Source organism: Bombina bombina, chromosome 5 (assembly GCF_027579735.1).
Source record: "Bombina bombina isolate aBomBom1 chromosome 5, aBomBom1.pri, whole genome shotgun sequence".
Lineage (NCBI taxonomy): Eukaryota > Metazoa > Chordata > Amphibia > Anura > Bombinatoridae > Bombina > Bombina bombina.
Window position 1 is genome coordinate 604747258 of NC_069503.1, and position 23166 is coordinate 604770423.

The 23166-nt window shown below is 39.7% G+C and overlaps 1 protein-coding gene across 2 annotated transcripts in view; it reads left to right on the forward strand.

Annotated features, from left to right (window-relative positions):
• Positions 1 to 23166, forward strand: part of RALA (RAS like proto-oncogene A) — a 231530-nt gene that overhangs the window by 157045 nt on the left and 51319 nt on the right. For both annotated transcript variants that reach the window (XM_053714564.1, XM_053714565.1), the window contains one exon: positions 20472 to 20626. In XM_053714564.1, coding sequence (XP_053570539.1) covers positions 20513 to 20626 — 114 coding nt within the window. In that variant the 5' untranslated portion in view covers positions 20472 to 20512. The remainder of the gene's footprint in view (positions 1 to 20471; positions 20627 to 23166) is intronic.

Sequence of the window (23166 nt, forward strand, 5' to 3'; positions counted from 1 at the left end):
CTTATTTTGAGGGAGGTAATTTCTCTCAGCAGAGCTGTGAGAATTATAGTTTGACTGAGATAAAAAACGTTTATTCTGTAATTTGTTTCCTGCTTTCAGAATTTGTTATCTTTGCTAATGGGATTAAACCTTTGCTAAAGTTGTGTTGTTTACAAGGATTGAGGCTATAACTGTTTCAATTTATTAATTTTCAACTGTCATAGATCTTCTGTGCTTCTTAAAGGCACAGTACGTTTTAATATTATTCTAATTGAATTGTATTTCCAAGTTGCAAGTTTATTTGCTAGTGTGTTAAAGATGTCTGATTAAGAGGATGATACCTGTGTCATTTGTTGCAATGCCAAAGTGGAGCCCAATAGAAATTTATGTACTAACTGTATTGATGCTACTTTAAATAAAATTCAATCTGTACAAATTGAACAAATTTCACCAAACAACGAGGGGAGAGTTATGCCGACTAACTCGCCTCACGTGTCAGTACCTACATCTCCCGCTCAGAGGGAGGTGCGTGATATTGTAGCGCCGAGTACATCTGGGCGGCCATTACAAATCACATTACAGGATATGGCTACTGTTATGACTGAGGTTTTGGCTAAATTACCAGAACTAAGAGGTAAGCGTGATCACTCTGGGGTGAGAACAGAGTGCGCTGATAATATTAGGGCCATGTCAGACACTGCGTCACAGGTGGCAGAACATGAGGACGGAGAACTTCATTCTGTGGGTGACGGTTCTGATCCAAACAGATTGGATTCAGATATTTCAAATTTTAAATTTAAACTGGAAAACCTCCGTGTATTACTAGGGGAGGTGTTAGCGGCTCTGAATGATTGTAACACAGTTGCAATACCAGAGAAAATGTGTAGGTTGGATAAATATTTTGCGGTACCGACGAGTACTGAGGTTTTTCCTATACCTAAGAGACTTACTGAAATTGTTACTAAGGAGTGGGATAGACCCGGTGTGCCGTTCTCACCCCCTCCGATATTTAGAAAAATGTTTCCAATAGACGCCACCACAAGAGACTTATGGCAAACGGTCCCTAAGGTGGAGGGAGCAGTTTCTACCTTAGCTAAGCGTACCACTATCCCGGTGGAGGATAGCTGTGCTTTTTCAGATCCAATGGATAAAAAGTTAGAGGGTTACCTTAAGAAAATGTTTGTTCAACAAGGTTTTATATTGCAACCCCTTGCATGCATTGCGCCGATCACGGCTGCAGCGGCATTCTGGATTGAGTCTCTGGAAGAGAACATTGGTTCAGCTACTCTGGACGACATTACGGACAGGCTTAGAGTCCTTAAACTAGCTAATTCATTCATTTCGGAGGCCGTAGTACATCTTACTAAACTTACGGCGAAGAATTCAGGATTCGCCATTCAGGCACGCAGGGCGCTGTGGCTAAAATCCTGGTCAGCTGATGTTACTTCTAAGTCTAAATTGCTTAATATACCTTTCAAAGGGCAGACCTTATTCGGGCCCGGGTTGAAAGAGATTATCGCTGACATTACAGGAGGTAAAGGCCATGCCCTGCCTCAGGACAAAGCCAAAGCCAAGACTAGACAGTCTAATTTTCGTTCCTTTCGTAATTTCAAAGCAGGAGCAGCATCAACTTCCTCTGCACCAAAACAGGAAGGAGCTGTTGCTCGCTACAGACAAGGCTGGAAACCTAACCAGTCCTGGAACAAGGGCAAGCAGACTAGGAAACCTGCTGCTGCCCCTAAAACAGCATGAATTGAGGGCCCCCGATCCGGGATCGGATATAGTGGGGGGCAGACTTTCTCTCTTCGCCCAGGCTTGGGCAAGAGATGTTCAGGATCCCTGGGCGCTAGAGATAATATCTCAGGGATACCTTCTGGACTTCAAATACTCTCCTCCAAGAGAGAGATTTCATCTGTCAAGATTGTCAACAATCCAGACAAAGAAAGAGGCGTTTCTACGCTGCGTACAAGAGCTCTTGTTAATGGGAGTAATCCATCCAGTTCCACGATCAGAACAGGGACAGGGGTTTTACTCAAATCTGTTTGTGGTTCCCAAAAAAGAGGGAACTTTCAGACCAATCCTGGACTTAAAGATCCTAAACAAATTCCTAAGAGTTCCATCGTTCAAGATGGAGACTATTCGGACAATTTTACCTATGATCCAAGAAGGTCAGTACATGACCACTGTAGATTTAAAAGATGCTTACCTTCACATACCGATTCACAAAGATCATTATCGGTACCTAAGGTTTGCCTTCCTAGACAGGCATTACCAGTTTGTGGCTCTTCCATTCGGATTGGCTACAGCTCCAAGAATCTTCACAAAGGTTCTGGGTGCTCTTCTGGCGGTACTAAGACCGCGGGGAATCTCGGTAGCTCCATACCTAGACGACATTCTGATACAAGCTTCAAGCTTTCAAACTGCCAAGTCTCATACAGAGTTAGTGCTGGCATTTCTAAGGTCACATGGATGGAAGGTGAACGAAAAGAAAAGTTCACTCGTTCCACTCACAAGAGTTCCCTTCCTGGGGACTCTTATAGATTCTGTAGAAATGAAGATTTACCTGACAGAGGACAGGCTAACAAGACTTCAAAGTGCTTGCCGCACCCTTCATTCCATTCAACACCCGTCAGTGGCTCAATGCATGGAGGTAATCGGCTTAATGGTAGCGGCAATGGACATAGTACCCTTTGCACGCTTACACCTCAGACCACTGCAACTGTGCATGCTAAGTCAGTGGAATGGGGATTACTCAGACTTATCCCCTTCTCTGAATCTGGATCAAGAGACCAGAAATTCTCTTCTATGGTGGCTTTCTCGGCCACATCTGTCCAGGGGGATGCCATTCAGCAGACCAGACTGGACAATTGTAACAACAGACGCCAGCCTTCTAGGTTGGGGTGCCGTCTGGAATTCTCTGAAGGCTCAGGGACAATGGAGTCAGGAGGAGAGTCTCCTGCCAATAAACATTCTGGAATTGAGAGCAGTTCTCAATGCCCTCCTGGCTTGGCCCCAGTTGACAACTCGGGGGTTCATCAGGTTTCAGTCGGACAACATCACGACTGTAGCTTACATCAACCATCAGGGAGGGACAAGAAGCTCCCTAGCTATGATGGAAGTATCAAAGATAATTCGCTGGGCAGAGTCTCACTCTTGCCACCTGTCAGCAATCCACATCCCGGGAGTGGAGAACTGGGAGGCGGATTTCTTAAGTCGTCAGACTTTTCATCCGGGGGAGTGGGAACTTCATCCGGAGGTCTTTGCCCAAATACTTCGACGTTGGGGCAAACCAGAGATAGATCTCATGGCGTCTCGACAGAACGCCAAGCTTCCTCGTTACGGGTCCAGATCCAGGGATCCAGGAGCAGTCCTGATAGATGCTCTGACAGCACCTTGGGACTTCAGGATGGCTTACGTGTTTCCACCCTTCCCGTTGCTTCCTCGATTGATTGCCAGAATCAAACAAGAGAGAGCATCAGTGATTCTAATAGCACCTGCGTGGCCACGCAGGACTTGGTATGCAGACCTGGTGGACATGTCATCCTGTCCACCTTGGTCTCTACCTCTGAAACAGGACCTTCTGATACAGGGTCCCTTCAAACATCAAAATCTAACTTCTCTGAAGCTGACTGCTTGGAAATTGAACGCTTGATTTTATCAAGACGTGGGTTTTCTGAGTCAGTTATTGATTCCTTAATACAGGCTAGGAAACCTGTTACCAGAAAGATTTACCATAAGATATGGCGTAAATACCTATATTGGTGTGAATCCAAAGGTTACTCTTGGAGTAAGGTTAGGATTCCTAGGATATTGTCTTTTCTACAAGAAGGTTTAGAAAAGGGTTTATCTGCTAGTTCTTTAAAGGGACAGATCTCAGCTCTGTCCATTCTGTTACACAAACGTCTGTCAGAAGTTCCTGACGTCCAGGCTTTTTGTCAGGCTTTGGCCAGGATTAAGCCTGTGTTTAAAACTGTTGCTCCACCATGGAGTTTAAACCTTGTTCTTAATGTTTTACAGGGCGTTCCGTTTGAACCCCTTCATTCCATTGATATAAAGTTGTTATCTTGGAAAGTTCTATTTTTAATGGCTATTTCCTCGGCTCGAAGAGTCTCTGAATTATCAGCCTTACATTGTGATTCTCCTTATTTGATTTTTCATTCGGATAAGGTAGTCCTGCGTACTAAACCTGGGTTCTTACCTAAGGTAGTTACTAACAGGAATATCAATCAAGAGATTGTTGTTCCTTCTTTATGCCCAAATCCTTCTTCAAAGAAGGAACGTCTACTGCACAACCTGGATGTAGTCCGTGCTCTAAAATTTTACTTACAGGCAACTAAGGAATTTCGACAAACGTCTTTTCTGTTTGTCATTTACTCTGGGCAGAGGAGAGGTCAAAAAGCTTCCGCTACCTCTCTTTCTTTTTGGCTTCGTAGCTCATTCTACTAGAGCTGTGGCTTCCACTTGGGCCTTCAAGAATGAGGCCTCTGTTGAACAGATTTGCAAGGCTGCAACTTGGTCTTCGCTTCATACTTTTTCCAAATTTTACAAATTTGACACTTTTGCTTCATCGGAGGCTATTTTTGGGAGAAAGGTTCTTCAGGCAGTGGTTCCTTCTGTATAAAGAGCCTGCCTATCCCTCCCGTCATCCGTGTACTTTTGCTTTGGTATTGGTATCCCAGAAGTAATGATGACCCGTGGACTGATCACACTTAACAGAAGAAAACATAATTTATGCTTACCTGATAAATTCCTTTCTTCTGTAGTGTGATCAGTCCACGGCCCGCCCTGTTTTTAAGGCAGGTAAATATTTTTTAATTTATACTCCAGTCACCACTTCACCCTTGGCTTTTCCTTTCTCGTTGGTCCTTGGTCGAATGACTGGGAGTGACGTAGAGGGGAGGAGCTATATGCAGCTCTGCTGGGTGAATCCTCTTGCACTTCCTGTTGGGGAGGAGTAATATCCCAGAAGTAATGATGACCCGTGGACTGATCACACTACAGAAGAAAGGAATTTATCAGGTAAGCATAAATTATGTTTTTTTAATATTTTCTTCTATATCTATACTACAAACTTGACCTAATATCAATAAAGGTGCACATAAGCATACTTTCTTGACATACTCACGGATTTGTGAGGAATGTCTTTCTAGTTTAAATGTAGCCAGGTATCGTATGCTGCAGTCTAGAAGCTTCAGTTAGTATGCTGGCAGTATGGCGGTACTGTTTGACCGTCCGCAAATAGCACAAGAAAAAAATATTTTGACCCCTGTTTAAAGGAAGCATATTGGCAAGTAAATATGTAGTGTGAAAATGCTTCTAAAGGAATTTCTAATGCATTGTAGTGTATTTCATATTCATTCTTTACGTCCGTTTAAAGGAACACTGGACCCAAATTTTTTTTTTCGTGATTCAGATAGAGCATGACATTTTAAGCTACTTTCTAATTTAATCCTATTATCAATTTTTCTTCATTCTCTTGGTATCTTTATTTGAAATGCAAGAATGTAAGTTTAGATGCCGGCCCATTTTTGGTGAACAACCTGGGTTGTTCTTGCCGATTGGTGGATAAATTCATGCTGTCCAGAGTACTGAACCATAAAAAACATGCCTTCTAAAGATAGCAAGAGAATGAAGAAAAATTGATAATAGGAGTAAATTAGAAAGGTGCTTAAAATGGCATGCTCTATCTGAATCACGAAAGAAAAAAATGGGGTTCAGTGTCCCTTTAAACACTACATGAGCTTGATCAATGTCTGTGTATTACTCTAACAAAGGTGTGGATTTATTTTGTAGGTGAATCATGTTTACACTCAGGCACTCTGGTGTCTAAGCACTTCTTGAATTTTTGCCATCATACACTATCTACTTTTATCTATAGTCCTATGTATAATTTCTGTCTGTTCTGTGAGTTTCACAAATGCATATGCGTATAGTCTGTGACTTCTTGCACATGGTCAGTCGGAGCTAGTGACTCAAAAAGTGTAAATATAAAAAGACTGTGCACATTTTGTTAATGGAAGTAAATTGGAAAGTTGTTTAAAATTGCATGCTCTATCTGAATCATGAAAGTTACATTTTGATTGGAGTGTCCCTTTACTCAAAAAATGTATTTCATGATTGAAATAGAGCATGGAATTTTAAACAATTTTCCAATGTACTTCTATTATCAGATTTGCTTCGTTCCTATGGTATTCTTTGTTGAAGAGATACCTAGGTAGGTGTCTGGAGTACCAAATGGCATAAAATAGTGCTGCCATATATTTCTCCAAAAATGTGCATGCTAATGAGCTTACATTCCTGCTTTTCAACAAAAGATACCGGGAAACAAAGATAATTTGAGAATAGAAATAAATTAGAAAGTTGTTTAAAATGGCATGCTCAATCTGCATCATTGAATACATATTTTTTGTTTCATATCTCTTTAATTTTCTTGGTATCCTTTATTATAGGAGGAGCAATGCATTACTTGGGGCTAGCTGAACATATCATATAAGGCTAAGACTAGAGGCATATGTGTGCAGCCACCAATCAGCAGCTAGTACCCAGTTGAGCATTGCTGCTCCTGAGCATACCTAGGTTTGCTTTTCAATAAAGGATACCAAGAAAAAGAAGCACCTTAGATAATATAAGTACGTTGGAAAGTTGTTTAAAATTGCATGCTCTATCTGACTCATGAAAGTTTAAATTTAACTTTACTGTCCATTTTATAGAATGTAGCTGTGCAATTCGAATACACTGCGTTCCGGCTGCCAACTTCAGAAGTATTTTTTTGTGAGCTAACCGTTTGAACTGTTCTCCAATAGGTGCTCTCGCTACAAAAAAAGAAATAAAAGCCGTTTGGAGAACAGTTCAAACCTTTAGTTCACACATTTTATTTTATTTGAATTGAATAATTATGGCTTATATTCTGGATCTGTTTATACAAAGGGGACCGTTTATCATCTCTTTAATGATCGCTCACTGGTTGATAAGCAGAATTCCAACTGCTCTGTTAGTAAACAGTGACACTAGAATTAAAGGGACATTAAACCCCAAATTTTTCTTTCATGATTCAGATAGAGAATACAATTTTAAACAACTTTCTAATTTACTTCTATTATCAAATTTGCTTCATTCTCTTGATATTCTTTCCTGAAAAGCATATCTAGATAGGCTCAGTAACTGCTGAGTGGTGGCTGCACATAGATGCCTCATGTGATTGGCTGACCCATGTACATTGCTATTCTGATTTGATCACATGTCAAAAAAATCATATTTGTAGCCAAAAAACAGCCAAACAATCCGACTAGACATGAAATCGACTATATTGAAATCCACCCCATTATGTTTTAAAAACCGTTATGCTTGATTTCCTAATTATCTGAGATTTTAGTAAAAAAAAAATTTGTTTTGCATGTTCCCTCATGCTTTTATTAACCATAGATTAAGTAAATATTGTTTCAATGATGTAACTCTCATAGACAGTGCTAACTGTACAAATATAAAGAAAAAATTATTCTTTGAGAGATATATTGTTAGGGCAAAGGCTGTGTGGGATAGACTGTTAAAGGATTTTCTCTCTGATGAGAGAATAGTTGACATCATTCAAAACTCTGTTGAAATATACAGTAAGAGAATTGCTTTTAACGCCTTAACGGCCAGCGACATACTGGGAGATTATAGGTTATGGAAACGCCTTCTTTCACAGAGATAAGTAAAGATGTTTATGACAAGCATTTAATGCACTTCATCCTATCTCTTTGACAAGATGCTGACTAGCAAGCTGCCAGCTGCTCATAACCCTATCCATTAAAGCCATTTGTATATTTCCCTACAGTTTCCATGACTGGCTTTTTATGTGTGTGGACAGATAGATAGATAGAAGTAGTTATGCATGAAACCTACTCTCATTAGTATTAAGGGGGCATTGTATAAGACCAAAATTAATTATCACAGTATAAAGGTCATCTATGTGCCGAAGGTTTGTCCCTAAGGAAACATGATTTGTCCTATGGTTTCTCCTTACCTCCTATAATGTACAGTTTGGGTGGTTGCCCTAGTCGGTGTTCCCTTTGTGTCTAGTAGCCATTATAAAGCGTGGAATGTTCTGCTGTTATGGTATAATGAGCAATATCTGTGTCTTCTAATGCAGTGTGTCCCCAGGGTGCTGCACTAGCACAATACAAAATATGATTAGACATAAAGGTGCCACCTGTAACCATGTAAGGTACGAAGTGCCATCCTTATCTAACATCTTACCGAGCCCTGTGTTGTGCAAGTCAGGGTTCAGGGTGTAGAATGTGAAAATAATTATGTGGCAAGATGTACCATTTACATGAACATTTATTAAATATATAGTGGATTCATAGATTAATATTTCAGCAGGGGCAAGTTAAAGGGACATAAGTGTAAAAAGAAAATGCTGTAATTTATTTTAGCAAATCCTTATTGTGCTATTGATTGCATATAACTGTTTTTGAACCCCTGCAAAATAATAAAAACTGTAAATACTACTTCAAAGCAGCAATGCAGTACTGGCATCTAGCTGAACATTTCTGGTGAGCCAGTGATAAGAGACATATTTAAGTAGCCACCAATCACCAGCTAGCTCCCAGTAATACAGTTCTGCTCCTGAGTCTATTTAGGCATGTTTTTGAACAAAAAATACCAAGAGAATGAAGTACATTTAAAGGGACAGGAAACTTAACATAGTGCAGAATTATAGAACATTATCTTAGCGACAGCTTGTCTAATCATATTGTTCCCGATTGCGCTATTGAACTGAATGTAGCATGCTCTGGTCTGGTAGCTGGAGTGCGCTACATTTAGTTTAATTGTTTAATTCTGCTATGTGCAGAATTATATAACATTATTTTTTAAGTTTACTGTCCCTTTAATAACAGAAAAGTCTGTTAAAATTGCTCGCTCGCTTTGAATCATGAACATTTAATTTTGTCTTGCATGTCCCTTTAATTAAAACATTAAAATAATTCTTGGAATATGCTACCCAGGTACTGAACCAAAAATGGTCCGGCTCCTAAACTTTACATTCTTGCTGTTTCAAATAAAGATACCAAGAGAACGAAGAAAAACTGATAATAGGAGTAAATTAGAAAATTGCGTAAAATTGCATTCTCTATCTGAATCATGAAAGGGAAAAAAAAATTGTTTTCATATCCCTTTAAGAGTATCCCAATTGAACATAATTTTATTAATTTTATTAAAAAAAATAATACAATGTAAAATATTTGCATTTTAAAGTAATGACCAACATAAATCCATTATGTGAAGCTTGTAGTCATTTTTATTACGGAAATCCATTTCCATATAAATAAGGTAGCATATCCTTCAGATTGTGGATTATACTCACTCTTTAATACATTTTCTTGCCTGTGTCCCACTTTTCAAAGATAAAATTATGCTATATAAATATTTTCCTTAAGGGGCTTCAAATGCATCAGTCAATTAGACTTGTGAGTTTATTATATTTTTCTTGAATTGCTTTAAACCCATTTGGTTTGCTGCTTCTTTCCTTTATCAATTGATAGAGCTATGGGAAGTACCCTTATTGGTTATTAATGGGACAATGTACTCAGGCAAGCAGCTGATAGATAATTGTATTAAAAGTAGCTGCAGGGACACTATTTTAAATGGGCTGATCTCTCTCAAAGGTTTGGTCTCATGTCTGTTGTTTCCTCTTGTTTACATAGTTTTAAAGCCAATAATGCAGTATTGTATCAAATATATATATGCATAAAAAGAGAGAAGCGCTCTACCAGAAACGAACAACAGCTCAGTAGCTTGTTCTATGACGAGTTAGCACATAGGAGTAGCCTCTTTTAGCCCAGTTGTGCTTCTCACAGAGGAAAACTTTCCTGAAGTATATCAGTCTGATCCCGCTAATTAAGTTCAGTCCAGCCCTGAAATACCAGGCAATTCTCCTTTGAACAAGAAACATGACAACCCCAGACGATAGTTTCGGCCTTCATGTTGTATAAAGATAGTTTGCAATGCAATGATTTATTTCTGATGCATATATATATATATATATATATATATATATATATATATATATATATATCCTCCATGTGTGTCTGCACTCACAAGCAATAAGGTCATCAACCAGGGTGCCAAGTCGGTGATGTATACAGTCTGTTTCAATGAAGGACTGCACTCACTGGATTTAGGATACAAAATTTCAAATATTTATTGTGGTAACTAGGCGGTCAGAGAACTACATACTGGGACTCTACTGTATGACTCACTACATATCCAGAACCTTGATTGTCATTTATAACAGGGGACCAATGATAACCTAATTGAGGTCCCACTGTATGAGTGAATCCCCACTACATAAATTGACAAAAATGTCTTGTTATTGCATTGCTTAATCTTTTTCAAAAATCTGTGGGCATATAGATATCTGCATGCACAGGTGGTCTTATAGATAGGGGTGTGTGTGTGTGTATGTATATATATATATATATGTGTGTGTATGTATATGTAGATACGCACATATCTTTATACAACGGAACTGTAGTCACAAACGACTGGTAGGCCAATATATATTAATGATTTAATATACACTTGATGCACTAATTGGTCCAGACTTTAATCTTGTATCTCTTTTTCGTATTTTTCACATTGCATGATTGCCCCCAGCGATATACGTGGATACATATATTTATATACCCTGGCTGAACTATACCAATACCTACTCATTTACCCCAAGGCAGAACATACAGTGATCTGAGATTTAATCGCAGAAAATGCAGCATGTCTGCAGAAAGAACAAGACACATGCAGGAACTGTTACTGATCTAACTTTGCAGCACTGCTCCACATCAGGCTGTTCTCTTCAAACAGTACTGTGCTGTTGCTGCACAGTGTAAGTTTTCCTTATCACAGTGCATCCAGAGCAAAGTGTTGTTTGAATATGCAGTAGATTTATATATTAGACCAAGAGTATAGAATTCTTTTTATTCAAGAGACAATTTATTTTTTTGGCTGCATCTAATTTGCAATCCAATTTTCAACTACTGCACTATATTATAAAACTTTTAAAATTGCTTTATTCTCCAGTTAATCAACACATTGCAATTAAACGTATGCTTAAGTGTAACTGCCTAATTTAACATTTTATTTTATTTAAATATGAGCTGCAGAAAATTTTTCACTTAAAAAAATCTCATCGCAGAAAGTGAAAAAAAGTTCTGCCTCTGGGCTCATTTATAAGGTTTATATCCACATTGTCCCTTTTGACTGTAGACACTGGATTTAAGTATAACCACCTTTATGCCCGGTTGGGTTTCCATACATTTAGCATATACTATACTCAGCCCTTTAGCACTTCACATTACTAGGCGTATTGCCAACAGGCACAGGTAACAATAATAGGCTTTATTAGGCTGCAGTGTGACTGGTCTCTGAATACATATCGGATGGTGCATATAATCCCGAAAATACGGATACAAAGTCTAGATCACGCCCCCTAGTTTATGTCAGATGGCTATGCAAATTAGCCATGCTGACTTACACTGAACGCCGCAGACATCGGATCTTGCTGATCCGCGCCTGTTTCGGAACGCTTACAAAGGGTTGCTTAGCGATGCACAGGCAACTAGGTATACTGCCATAACTATGACCTCTGCCAGCCTTGGAGATATATTAATCTGTAAGTACACAGGATATTTGCTGATCTTAACATATAACCCACACGGACCTATACATTTTTTAGACACACTAATGCAGTTTTTTGGTCAAACGGATTCAATAGGAATGTTTTCACAAACAGTATGAAATGGTCTTGTAACCCTGATCTATTTTAGCAGTATCCTACATATTTGATTCAGCGATGTTATATAGACTTTATGTACTTTATATATGATATGGATTATTATAAGATGAATGGTTAGAGCTGTTTTTGAATATATGCCGATAAATACTATTTACTATTTCCAGTGATATGTACACAGGAATATATGTATGCACTTTATTTTAATGTTTGTTTTTTTGCACTAATGTCACTATTTATGGATTGACTTTGATTTTATTTTGGTTCTATGCATTTACAGATGTATGCATATATGATTATAAGTTGTGATATTTACAAACTGGTGTGCTATATTGATTATTTGGCAACCAGGATGTTGCCATGGCAACATAGTTTTGGCGCAATTTTCACTAATTGGTTGATGGGTGGGGCTTAGTACCTTTATATTGCACATTGTTCACTTGCACTTCTGTCTGGCCTGAGGAAGGGGTCTGCGAACCCCGAAACGTACCACAATAAATATTTGAAATTTTGTATCCTAAATACAGTGAGTGCCGTCCTTCATTGAAACAGACTATATATATATATCTATCTATATATATATATATATATATATATATATAGATAAAATTAACTCCATCATGAAGGGACATGTATAATGGTATATATGGGTTTTTTTTGTTTGTTTTTTTAATAATTTTTATTGAGGTTGTATACATATTATACATCTTATGGAACGCAAACAGAATACACAATATAGAGACATAGTGTTGCAATGATAAACATAAACTTTGCGAGAGGAGGTTGAGAAGTACCTCAGCTCTTAAAACCTAGTTTCTCTTGTTAAGTGTATCCAGTCCACGGATCATCCATTACTTGTGGGATATTCTCCTTCCCAACAGGAAGTTGCAAGTGGATCACCCACAGCAGAGCTGCTATATAGCTCCTCCCCCAGCTGTCATATCCAGTCATTCTCTTGCAAGCCTCAACCAAGATGGAGGTCGTAAGAGGAGTGTGGTGTTTTATACTTAGTTTATTCTTCAATCAAAAGTTTGTTATTTTTAAATGGTGCCGGAGTGTACTGTTTATCTCAGGCAGTATTTAGAAGAAGAATCTGCCTGCGTTTTCTATGATCTTAGCAGAAGTAACTAAGATCCATGGCTGTTTTCACATATTCTGAGGAGTGAGGTAACTTCAGAGAGGGAATGACGTGCAGGTTTTCTGCAATAAGGTATGTGCAGTTAAAATATTTTTCTAGGGATGGAATTTGCTAGAAAATGCTGCTGATACCGAACTAATGTAAGTAAAGCCTTAAATGCAGTGAGAGCGACTGGTATCAGGCTTATTAATAGAGATACATACTCTTATAAAAATGTAATATAAAACGTTTGCTGGCATGTTTAATCGTTTTCATATGTATTTGGTGATAAAACTTATTGGGGCCTAGTTTTTTTCCACATGGCTGGCTTGAATTTGGCCTAGAAACAGTTTCCTTAGGCTTTCCACTGTTGTAATATGAGTGGGAGGGGCCTATTTTGCCATTTTTTTGCACAGCAAAAATTACAGAAACAGACATCCAGCTTCTTCCTGCATGATCCAGGACATCTCTGGAGGGCTCAAAAGGCTTCAAAGTCATTTTTGAGGGAGGTAAAAAGCCACAGTAGGGCTGTTGCAGTTGTTGTGACTGTTAAAAAAAACAAACAAAAAAAACGTTTTTGTCTTTTATTATTCCGTTTTGGGTATTAAGGGGTTAATCATCCATTTGCAAGTGGGTGCAATGCTCTGCTATCTTGTTACATACACTGTAAAAATGTGGTTAGTGTAACTGCCTTTTTCCACTGTTATTTCAAATTTTGACAAAATTTGTGTTTCTTAAAGGTGCAGTAACATTTTTTATATTGCTTGTAAACTTGTTTAAAGTGTTTTCCAAGCTTGCTAGTCTCATTGCTAGTCTGTATAAACATGTCTGACACAGAGGAAACTACTTGTTCATTATGTTTGAAAGCCATGGTGGAGCCCGATAGGAGAATGTGTACTAAATGTATTGATTTCACCTTAAACAGTAAAGATCAGTCTTTAACTATAAAAGAAATATCACCAGAAGATTCTGACGAGGGGGAAGTTATGCCGACTAACTCTCCCCACGTGTCAGACGCTTCGCCTCCCGCTCAGGTGATGCACGCTAATATGGCGCCAATTACATCAGGGACGCCCATAGCGGTTACCTTGCAGGACATGGCTGCAATCATGAATAATACCCTGTCAGAGGTATTATCCAGGTTGCCTGAATTAAGAGGCAAGCGCGATTGCTCTGGGGTTAGGAGAAATACAGAGCGCGCAGATGCTGTAAGGGCCATGTCTGATACTGCGTCACAATATGCAGATCATGAGGACGGAGAGCTTCAGTCTCTGGGTGACATCTCTGATTCGGGGAAACCTGATTCAGAGATTTCTAATTTTAAATTTAAGCTTGAGAACCTCCGTGTGTTGCTTGGGGAGGTATTAGCTGCTCTGAATGACTGTAACACAGTTGCAGTACCAGAGAAATTGTGTAGGCTGGATAAATACTATGCGGTGCTGGTGTGTACTGATGTTTTTCCTATACCTAAAAGGCTTACAGAAATTATTAGCAAGGAGTGGGATAGACCGGGTGTGCCTTTTCCCCCACCTCCTATATTTAGAAAAATGTTTCCAATAGACGCCACTACACGGGACTTATGGCAGACGGTCCCTAAGGTGGAGGGAGCAGTTTCTACTTTAGCAAAGCGTACTACTATCCCGGTTGAGGACAGTTGTGCTTTTTCAGATCTAATGGATAAAAAATTGGAGGGTTACCTTAAGAAAATGTTTATTCAACAAGGTTTTATTTTACAGCCCCTTGCATGCATTGCGCCTGTCACGGCCGCGGCGGCATTCTGATTTGAGGCCCTGGAAGAGGCCATCCATACAGCTCCATTGACTGAAATTATTGACAAGCTTAGAACACTTAAGCTAGCTTACTCATTTGTTTCTGATGCCATTGTTCATTTGACTAAACTAGCGGCTAAGAATTCCGGATTCGCCATCCAAGCGCGTAGGGCGCTATGGCTTAAATCCTGGTCAGCTGACGTGACTTCGAAGTCTAAATTACTCAACATTCCTTTCAAGGGGCAGACCTTATTCGGGCCTGGTTTGAAGGAAATTATTGCTGACATTACTGGAGGTAAGGGTCACACCCTTCCTCAGGACAGGGCCAAAGCAAAGGCCAAACAGTCTAATTTTCGTGCCTTTCGAAATTTCAAGGCAGGTGCAGCATGAACTTCCTCCGCTTCAAAACAAGGGGGAACTTTTGCTCAATCTAAGCAGGCCTGGAAACCTAACCAGTCCTGGAACAAAGTCAAGCAGGCCAGAAAGCCTGCTGCTGCCTCTAAGACAGCATGAAGGAACGGCCCCCTATCCGGCAACGGATCTAGTAGGGGGCAGACTTTCTCTCTTCGCCCAGGCGTGGGCAAGAGATGTTCAGGATCCCTGGGCGTTGGAGATCATATCTCAGGGTTATCTTCTGGACTTCAAAGCTTCCCCTCCACAAGGGTGATTTCATCTTTCAAGGCTATCTGCAAATCAGATAAAGAAAGAGGCATTCCTACGCTGTGTGCAAGACCTCCTAGTTATGGGAGTGATCCATCCAGTTCCGCGGACGGAACAAGGACAGGGTTTTTATTCAAATCTGTTTGTGGTTCCCAAAAAAGAGGGAACCTTCAGACCAATTTTGGATCTAAATATCTTAAACAAATTCCTCAGAGTTCCATCTTTCAAAATGGAAACTATTCGGACCATCCTACCCATGATCCAAGAAGGTCAGTACATGACCACAGTGGACTTAAAGGATAATAATTTAGTACTGGAGTCGCAGTGTTGAAATCAAAACTTTCAGCTTTATTATCCTTAAAAAACAGGTATACAGGAATGCTGCCCTTCAGATAACTTCAACAAGCTTACGCGTTTCGGCTGTATGCCGTAGTCATAGCTCATGAAAAACCTTCATTACTGCAGAGCTTAAAAAAGGTGTAAAAACATTTCATTGGCTGAATGACAGTAACAAGGTTAACTCATTCCTTTCCAGTGACTCTGTTCAATACATGTAAATCATATTACTTTGAAAATAACCTGTATTGCATATAACCCTTACTTATATAGAAATAATGATATCAAAGTATGTGTCTAATTTGGGAATGTCATAATGCGAGTAGTAATGTTGTTTGCTTCAATAGCTAAACATTGTAATTATAGCTAGAGCTGCTCAGTACTTGATGCCTGAAAAGACAAAATTAGGCTAAGGTTACCTCTCACTAATAGACTAATCCCTATTGCCCTGCATAACCCATAAAGTGACCACCTTGTCAATTTAGGTATCTATTTATTCGTGTCTACCATTAACTCAGATAATGTCATAATGATGTAGCAATATATCCCTTAAACCATGCTGGAAATGTAATAAAGCCATAAGGGTTGGAATAACCGCAATTATTTTTTACTTTGTACCCCAATAATATTAGGGTTAGTATGTGGGATAATATAATGCTTATATCAATATAATATTATAAGGACCTCTTTAGATTTCTAACTGTATTAAGACAGTGATTTATGTGATCTAAGGTTATCTGGTGGCTGGACAATTACTTTATTTATATCCAGTGGTTTATTAGGTCATAAGAGGAATTTAATCCTTTGGGGTACCTGGTCCCCAATTTGAATATCCAGAACACCTCTTTTTTAGCAAGTGCGGACTCCCTGCCCCCCCCCCCCCCCCCCCCTTGGCCCTGCATCCACTGTTTCAATTATAGTCCATTTGAAGTTGACACTTTCTTTATTATGGAACAACTTGAAATGCTGGACAAGAGGGGTTGTCAGGGTGCCCGCCTTGATATCCAAGAGATGCTCTCTGATGCGCACCCGTGTCTCTCTTGTTGTCATACCTACGTACTGTAGGTTACATTCCACACAGTTTGCTAGGTATATTGAAAACGTGTTTCTACAATTCATACATTTTTTATGATTGTAAATTTCATTTGTAACACTACTTCTGAATCCTTCTATTAAAAGGTGCTCGCATGCCTTGCACGTTACGTTGCTGCACCTATACACCCCCTGGAACCTAAGCCAGGAGCTAGATTCTTCCCTTCGGGATTTCTTTAATTGGGTGGGAGCCAAAAGGTTACCCATGGTTATTCCTTTTCTAAAAGAATATTTGCAACCATGCTCTACCACACCAGTCAACGCATTATCTGCTGCTAGCATTTTGAAATATTTACTTATTATCTGGCATATTTTATTGTATTGGGTGCTATAGTCAGTTACAAAGTACATTTCCCCACTTTTTGCAGATTTAGTTTCAGCTTTTTCCAGCAGTTTAGTTCTGCCAGTGGCATTGACCTCCTGGACTTAAAGGATGCCTACCTTCACATACCGATTCACAAAGATAATCATCGGTTTCTAAGGTTTGCCTTTCTAGTCAGGCATCACCAATTTGTAGCTCTTCCCTTCGGGTTGGCTACAGCCCCGAGAATCTTTACAAAGATTCTGGGCTCACTTCTGGCGGTTCTAAGACTGCGAGGCATAGCGGTGGCTCCGTATCTAGACGACATCCTGATACAGGCGTCAAGCTTTCAAGTTGCCAAGTCTCATACAGAGATAGTTCTGGCATTCCTGAGGTCGCACGGGTGGAAAGTGAACGAGGAAAAGAGTTCTCTATCCCCACTCACAAGAGTCTCCTTCTTAGGGACTCTTATAGATTCTGTAGAAATGAAAATTTACCTGACAGAGTCCAGGTTATCAAAACTTCTAAATGCTTGCCGTGTTCTTCACTCCATTCCGCGCCCTTCGGTAGCTTAGTGTATGGAGGTAATCGGCTTAATGGTAGCGGCAATGGACATAGTGCCATTTGCGCGCCTTCATCTCAGACCGCTGCAATTATGCATGCTGAGTCAGTGGAATGGGGATTACACAGATTTGTCCCCTCTGCTAAATCTGGATCAAGAGAACAGAGATTCTCTTCTCTGGTGGTTGTCTCGGGTACACCTGTCCAAGGGTATGACCTTTCGCAGGCCAGATTGGACAATTGTAACAACAGATGCCAGCCTTCTAGGTTGGGGTGCAGTCTGGAACTCCCTGAAGGCACAGGGATCGTGGACTCAGGAGGAGAAACTCCTTCCTATAAATATTCTGGAGTTAAGAGCGATATTCAATGCTCTTCTGGCTTGGCCTCAGCATCACTGAGGTTCATCAGATTTCAGTCGGACAACATCACGACTGGGGCTTACATCAACCATCAAGGGGGAACCGGGAGTTCCCTAGCGATGTTAGAAGTCTCAAAAATAATTCGCTGTGCAGAGTACCACTCTTGCCACCTGTCAGCAATCCATATCCCAGGCGTGGAGAACTGGAAGGCGGATTTTCTAAGTCGTCAGACTTTCCATCCGGGGGGAGTGGGAACTCCATCCGGAGGTGTTTGCTCAATTGATTCATCGTTGGAGCAAACCAGAGTTGGATCTCATGGCGTCTCGCCAGAACGCCAAGCTTCCTTGTTACGGATCCAGGTCCAGGGACCCAGAAGCGACGCTGATAGATGCTCTAGCAGCGACTTGGTTCTTCAACCTGGCTTATGTGTTTCCACCGTTTCCTCTGCTCCCTCGACTGATTGCCAAAATCAAACAGGAGAGAGCATTGGTGATTCTGATAGCGCCTGCGTGGTCACGCAGGACTTGGTATGCAGACCTAGTGGACATGTCATCCTTTCCACCATGGACTCTGCCTCTAAGACAGGACCTTCTGATACAAGGTCCTTTCAATCATCCAAAAAGCCTGTTACCAGGAAAATCTACCACAAGATATGGAGTAAATATCTTTATTGGTGTGAATCCAAGAATTACTCATGGAGTAAGGTTAGGATTCCTAAAATATTGTCCTTTCTCCAAGAGGGCTTGGACAAAGGATTATCAGCTAGTTCCTTAAAGGGACAGATTTCTGCTCTGTCTATTCCTTTGCACAAGCGTCTGGCAGAGGTTCCAGACGTCCAGGCATTTTGCCAGGCTTTGGTTAGAATTAAGCCTGTGTTTAAACCTGTTGCTCCCCCGTGGAGCTTAAACTTGGTTCTTAAGGTTCTTCAAGGAGTTCCATTTGAACCCCTTCATTGCATTGATATTAAACTTTTATCTTGGGAAGTTCTGTTTTTGATGGCTATTTCCTCGGCTCGGAGAGTCTCTGAGCTATCTGCCTTACAATGTGATTCTCCTTATCTGATTTTTCATGCAGATAAGGTAGTTCTGCGTACCAAACCTGGGTTTTTACCTAAGGTGGTTTCTAACAAGAATATCAATCAAGAGATTGTTGTTCCATCATTGTGTCCTAATCCTTCTTCAAAGAAGGAACGTCTTTTACATAATCTGGACGTAGTCCGTGCCTTGAAGTTTTACTTACAAGCTACTAAGGATTTTCGTCAAACATCTTCCCTGTTTGTCGTTTACTCTGGACAGAGGAGAGGTCAAAAAGCTTCGGCAACCTCTCTTTCCTTTTGGCTTCGGAGCGTAATATGCCTAGCCTATGAGACTGCTGGAAAGCAGCCCCCTGAAAGGATTACAGCTCATTCTACTAGAGCTGTGGCTTCCACCTGGGCCTTTAAAAATGAGGCCTCTGTTGAACAGATTTGCAAGGCCGCGACTTGGTCTTCGCTTCACACCTTTTCCAAATTTTCCAAATTTGATACTTTTGCTTCTTCGGAGGCTGTTTTTGGGAGAAAGGTTCTTCAGGCAGTGGTTCCTTCCGCTTAATCCTGCCTTGTCCCTCCCATCATCCGTGTACTTTAGCTTTGGTATTGGTATCCCACAAGTAATGGATGATCCGTGGACTGGATACACGTAACAAGAGAAAACATAATTTATGCTTTCCTGATAAATTTATTTCTCTTGTAGTGTATCCAGTCCACGGCCCGCCCTGTCCTTTTAAGGCAGGTCTAAATTTTAATTAAACTACAGTCACCACTGCACCCTATGGTTTCTCCTTTCTCTGTTTGTTTTCGGTCGAATGACTGGATGTGACAGCTGGGGGAGGAGCTATATAGCAGCTCTGCTGTGGGTGATCCTCTTGCAACTTCCTGTTGGGAAGGAGAATATCCCACAAGTAATGGATGATCCGTGGACTGGATACACTACAAGAGAAATACATTTATCAGGTAAGCATAAATTATGTTTTTTACAGATGTCACCTTTTTTTTACATATTTTCTTTCGCTGGGCCTTCTGACTGTTCTACAATAAACATTAAAGGCATGACTTTTGAATTAGCAGTTTAGTCTATTAGGGTACCTCGTCAGTTCAGTATTACAAACTCTAGTGGAGGGAGATGACAAATCTCTCTTCTGCTTAAATGTATTAACTTAGCGAGGCTGCCTCCGCACCTGGCTCATCTATGCGGGGAGGGGGGGTTTAGGGTCACATATCAGGGGATATCTAAATTCTGAAACTGCTTGGGAAATAGGGAATAAGGGGGTCACATCCCCTGGCTACTACTTCAGTCTAGTTGGTCAGTCTGACTATGGAAGTTTACAAATCCAGAGTGATTCCCACGGTTCCCATATAAGACAATAGTCTGTCAGTCGTCTGTTATATATGTTTTTATTCTGTTTATTAACTTTAAAAATGATTTACAAGCAAATGATTTTCAATGTTAACCAAAAATATTGACATAAGATTTTTTTTTACTTTCAGGTTAACAGGATTTCTTAACCATAATACTACCAAGTCCAAAGATGGCAGCTAATAAGCCCAAGGGGCAAAATTCTTTGGCATTGCATAAAGTCATCATGGTAGGCAGTGGTGGAGTGGGAAAATCCGCTTTAACACTTCAGTTTATGTATGACGAGGTAAGTGTGCATATATGTGTACAACCCTGTAAAACTTGGATTCCTTCAAATTCCATGGGTTTGTTTTTTTAATTCAAAAAGGAGTAGAGCCACTGTATAGATGAATAAAATGTCTATTTATTGAGCAAAATTAAAATTCAATAGAACAGCAGGAAACATCCCAAAGAAAGTAGGTGTAGCACAAACGCTGACATGTTTCAGCTCTCAGGCCGTAATCGTAGTATGCAGTGCTACCACAGAGATGTGTCTTAAAACAGGTAAAGTATTACCTGATTGGATACAGTTTAAAAGGTGGGAGTAACACCTACAAAATCTTAACAAATATTAACCCATGGATGCCTGGAGCTAAACAGTGTTACAAAGGTGATTAACAAAAGAAAAGAAAGCAGTACTAATATTGACAGTGCAAATATACAAATTTACAAACTTTCAAATGTTGATTTGTACAAAAATGGAAAAGGAGCAACTTTGAAATATAAAACATCACTTAGTTAATGTAAATACCAAAGTTGAACATGTACATACAACACATGTAATATATACTATACTTTCATTTAGATTGAACCAATTTCTTTTGCTAAAATAGAATAGAATTTAAGGACAGATCACTATGGCCCAATCCAGTGATATTTATTCATAGTATACATACATATGGTTATGGGTATATATTTTTTGGAGAGCACAAACATACAAATTCCAAAATTAAAAAATTTAGATAAACATAAAATTTAAATACAAATCCAAAACTTAAATAGTAGTAGTGTACTCCAAAGAATATGACCCAAAAAGTCCAATAAGTGTCACTGGACTAAATATAGATATATAAAAAGCACATGGACATTCATACCAAAGACACTGGAAATTTATAGAATATAGATTACTTTTTTAAAGACATATTTGTGTGGCGCTGATACAAGAGAGTTACCCGTCTATAATGTACAATATAAAGTGTGTATTTTCTAGTAATAGTTTGAATGTGGCATCACAACATTAACCATCTGGACATAGACTATATGACCATCATACCTATATGAGCTTTTTGAAGATCCCATTCCAAAAGCATAGGTATTAATATGGGGTTAGAACTCCATTTGCACTATATAACAGCCACAAATCATCTGAGAAGGCTTTCTGGAATGAGTCCGTGGGAATTTGTGCCCATTTAGCCAACAGAGCATTTGTGAGATCAGGAACTGATGTTGGATGAGAAGGTCTGGCTCATAATGAACTTTACAATTAATCCCAAAGGTGTTCATTGGGGTTAAGGTAAGGCATCTGTGCAGGCCACTCAGGTTTTTTTGTGCACATGGGCATAGTCATGCTTCCTCAAACTATTGCCACAAAGTTTGAAGCTCTAAGTGGTCTAAAATGTCTTTGTATCCTGTAGCATTAAAAGGACATTTCAGTGCCTAGCCCAAACACTGATAAACAGCTTAGATCATTATCTTTCCTCCACCAAACTTAACAGTAGGCACTATTCATTCCGATAGGTAGCATTCTATTGGCATTTGCCACACCTAAATTCTTCCTTCAGACGGACAGATAGTGAAGCAGGATTTATTGAACCAAAGAACACATTTCCATTACTCCAGAGTCCAGTGGCGGCGTGGTTATTATGATTATTATACTTTATTTAAAAAGCACCAACAGATTCTGCAGCGCTGTCCATGGGTACAGAGATAAGTACAGTGGTAAAACTTTACAATATAAGACAAAATTTAACAAACAAATACAGATTGTGGGTACTTACAATCGAGTGGTTTACACCACTCCAGCCGAAGCTTAATGTAAGGCTTGTGTACAGCTTCTCAGCTGCTTCCATTTCACAATAATAGCACTTTTGACTGAGGCAGATGTAGTAGAAAATTTCACAAACTGAGTTGTGTCAAAGGTGGTATGCTATAAAGGTGGTATATAACTCATTGTAATGTTAATGTTTTGTCTATGGTGATTTCATGGTTATGTGCTGTGTTATAGCCACCTATTAGCAATTGGTGTGGCTGAGACGCCTGAACCCAATAATTAGTAGGGGTGTCCACATACTTTTGGCCATATAGTGTATATACTGTGTGTATGGATTTGATTTAAATCAAATTGATTTTAAATCATGATGTAAATCGCAATTGAAATTATGGTTTTCATTTTAAGATTAATAACTTTTCAGATTATTTTTCCTGTTATATCAGACCATTACTGATTTGGTTATATATCATTAGATATGCATAGATGGATCATTGAAATGAATACAACTATTGGAAGGTGAACTATCTCCAGTTTAATAGATGAATCATTCATTTCCATCTAAAGGGGAGGAGAGTCCACGGCTTCATTCATTACTTGTGGGAATTAAGAACCGGGCCACCAGGAGGAGGCAAAGACACCCCAACCAAAGGCACCCCAACCACTTCCCTCATCCCCAAGTCATTCTTTGCCTTTTGTCACAGGAGGTTGGCAGAGAAGTGTCTGAAGATTCGGAGTAGTCCCTTATGGGGGGTAGTACCCTTCGGAATGGGACTGGAGTTTTAAGTAGCCCTGTCAGC